At 38.4% G+C, this 1,538-nt stretch overlaps 1 protein-coding gene across 1 annotated transcript; it reads right to left on the bottom strand.

Annotated features, from left to right (window-relative positions):
* Positions 1–443: 443 nt before the first annotated feature.
* Positions 444–1,319, bottom strand: LOC141629970 (uncharacterized). Its single transcript, XM_074442878.1, has one exon. The coding sequence runs from the start codon at positions 1,317–1,319 to the stop codon at positions 444–446; it is 876 nt and encodes a 291-aa protein (XP_074298979.1).
* Positions 1,320–1,538: the final 219 nt, after the last annotated feature.

The raw sequence follows: 1,538 nt of genomic DNA, 5'->3' as shown, positions 1-1,538 counted from the left end.
TAGCCATCAAGACCTGGGGCTTTATCAATAGGAATGGAAAAAATAACCTGTTTGACCTCCTCATATAGCACTGGGTTGTTTAGAATAGATATATGTTCCTCATTGCAACATTTTCCAAAATCCAAAACAGCAGACCTGACATTCTCAGTGATCTTCCTACTGCCCAGTAAGCCATTATAATACTCTAGAAATGCATCCTGGATACTTTGAGTTTCAGAACAAACTCTCCCATGCTGATCCTCAATCTGTATTATGGTATTACTCATGCATCTCTTCCTGATAGCAGCATGAAAATATGCAGTGTTAGCATCACCCTCCTCAAGCCATTTAGATTTAGCCTTTTGACTAAGAAAACTGTCTCTGGCCTTAGTCAATCTTCTGAGATTTTCCAGAGCTTCCCTTTCCCGAGTGATAAGCAAATGATTCCTGGGATCATCAATAATCTAATTTTGAATAGCTGTCAACACCTGCTCTGCTTCTCCAGTTTTGAGTTCAATATCTGCATAGCATTCTTTGTTAATCTCCTTTAGGACAGGTTTTAACTGTTTCAATTTCTTGACAATACAGAACATCCTAGTGCCTTGAAAGTGTTCATCCCAAACTGTCTTAACCCTAGGAAGAAAAACAGCTGCACCACCCCACATATTGAAGTACTTAAAACTTCTATTCTTTGTGACAACCAGGTGTTTGTTTGATATAACACAGGGATTATGATCAAACAACCCTTCAGGGTGAAAATGTCCAATCATATCAGGAAAACCAGTTAACCATTCATTATTGACCAAAAATCTATCTAGTCGACTGTACTTTCTATGCTCAACATCTTGTTTATTTGTCCAGGTAAAGAAAGCACCAGTTGCCTGGATATCAACCATCCCACAAGAAGTCACACAATCTACAAAGGCTTCCATATCATCATCTTTAGTCTGCCCACCTAATCTCTCATCAGGATTCAAAACTGTATTGAAATCTCCAGCAAGAGCCCAAGGGTCAGAGCAGGAATGAGCAAAATACTTCAGACTTCTCCATAGCTCAAGTCTATCCTTACCATCATTGAAGGCATAAATCAAGGTTAAAAAGAAACTCTTCCCTGTGACTTTAACAGTAATCTTTGCATGAATAAACTGGGGATTATAAGCCAAAACATGTACATCAAAAAGTTGAGGCTTCCATAACATCCAAACCCTTCCACCCTTATGAATATGACTATTGGTGGTCACACACCATCCATCAAACAAATTTAGGGTTACATTTGCCACATTTCCACCACTAATTTTAGTCTCAAGCAAACCAAATAGGCCAAGCCTATGATTATTCATAAAATTTTTAACTACTTTTTGTTTATTTACACTATTAAGACCCCGCACATTCCAAAAACCTATGTTATTCATGAGAAACAGTTGGGTTAGGAGGGTCACCATTTTTTCTTGCACTATCCTGTTGTCTCTCAATTTCATCCAGATCTATGATGTCCTCAGTGTCACTCTCCTTCTTTTCCTCAAGTTGTTGCTGTTTAGGAACAGGAGTAATTGGACTGG

This window comes from Silene latifolia, chromosome Y, assembly GCF_048544455.1.
Source record: "Silene latifolia isolate original U9 population chromosome Y, ASM4854445v1, whole genome shotgun sequence".
Lineage (NCBI taxonomy): Eukaryota > Viridiplantae > Streptophyta > Magnoliopsida > Caryophyllales > Caryophyllaceae > Silene > Silene latifolia.
Note: the sequence above shows the minus strand (reverse complement) of the source record. Positions and strands in the feature narration are given on the sequence as shown.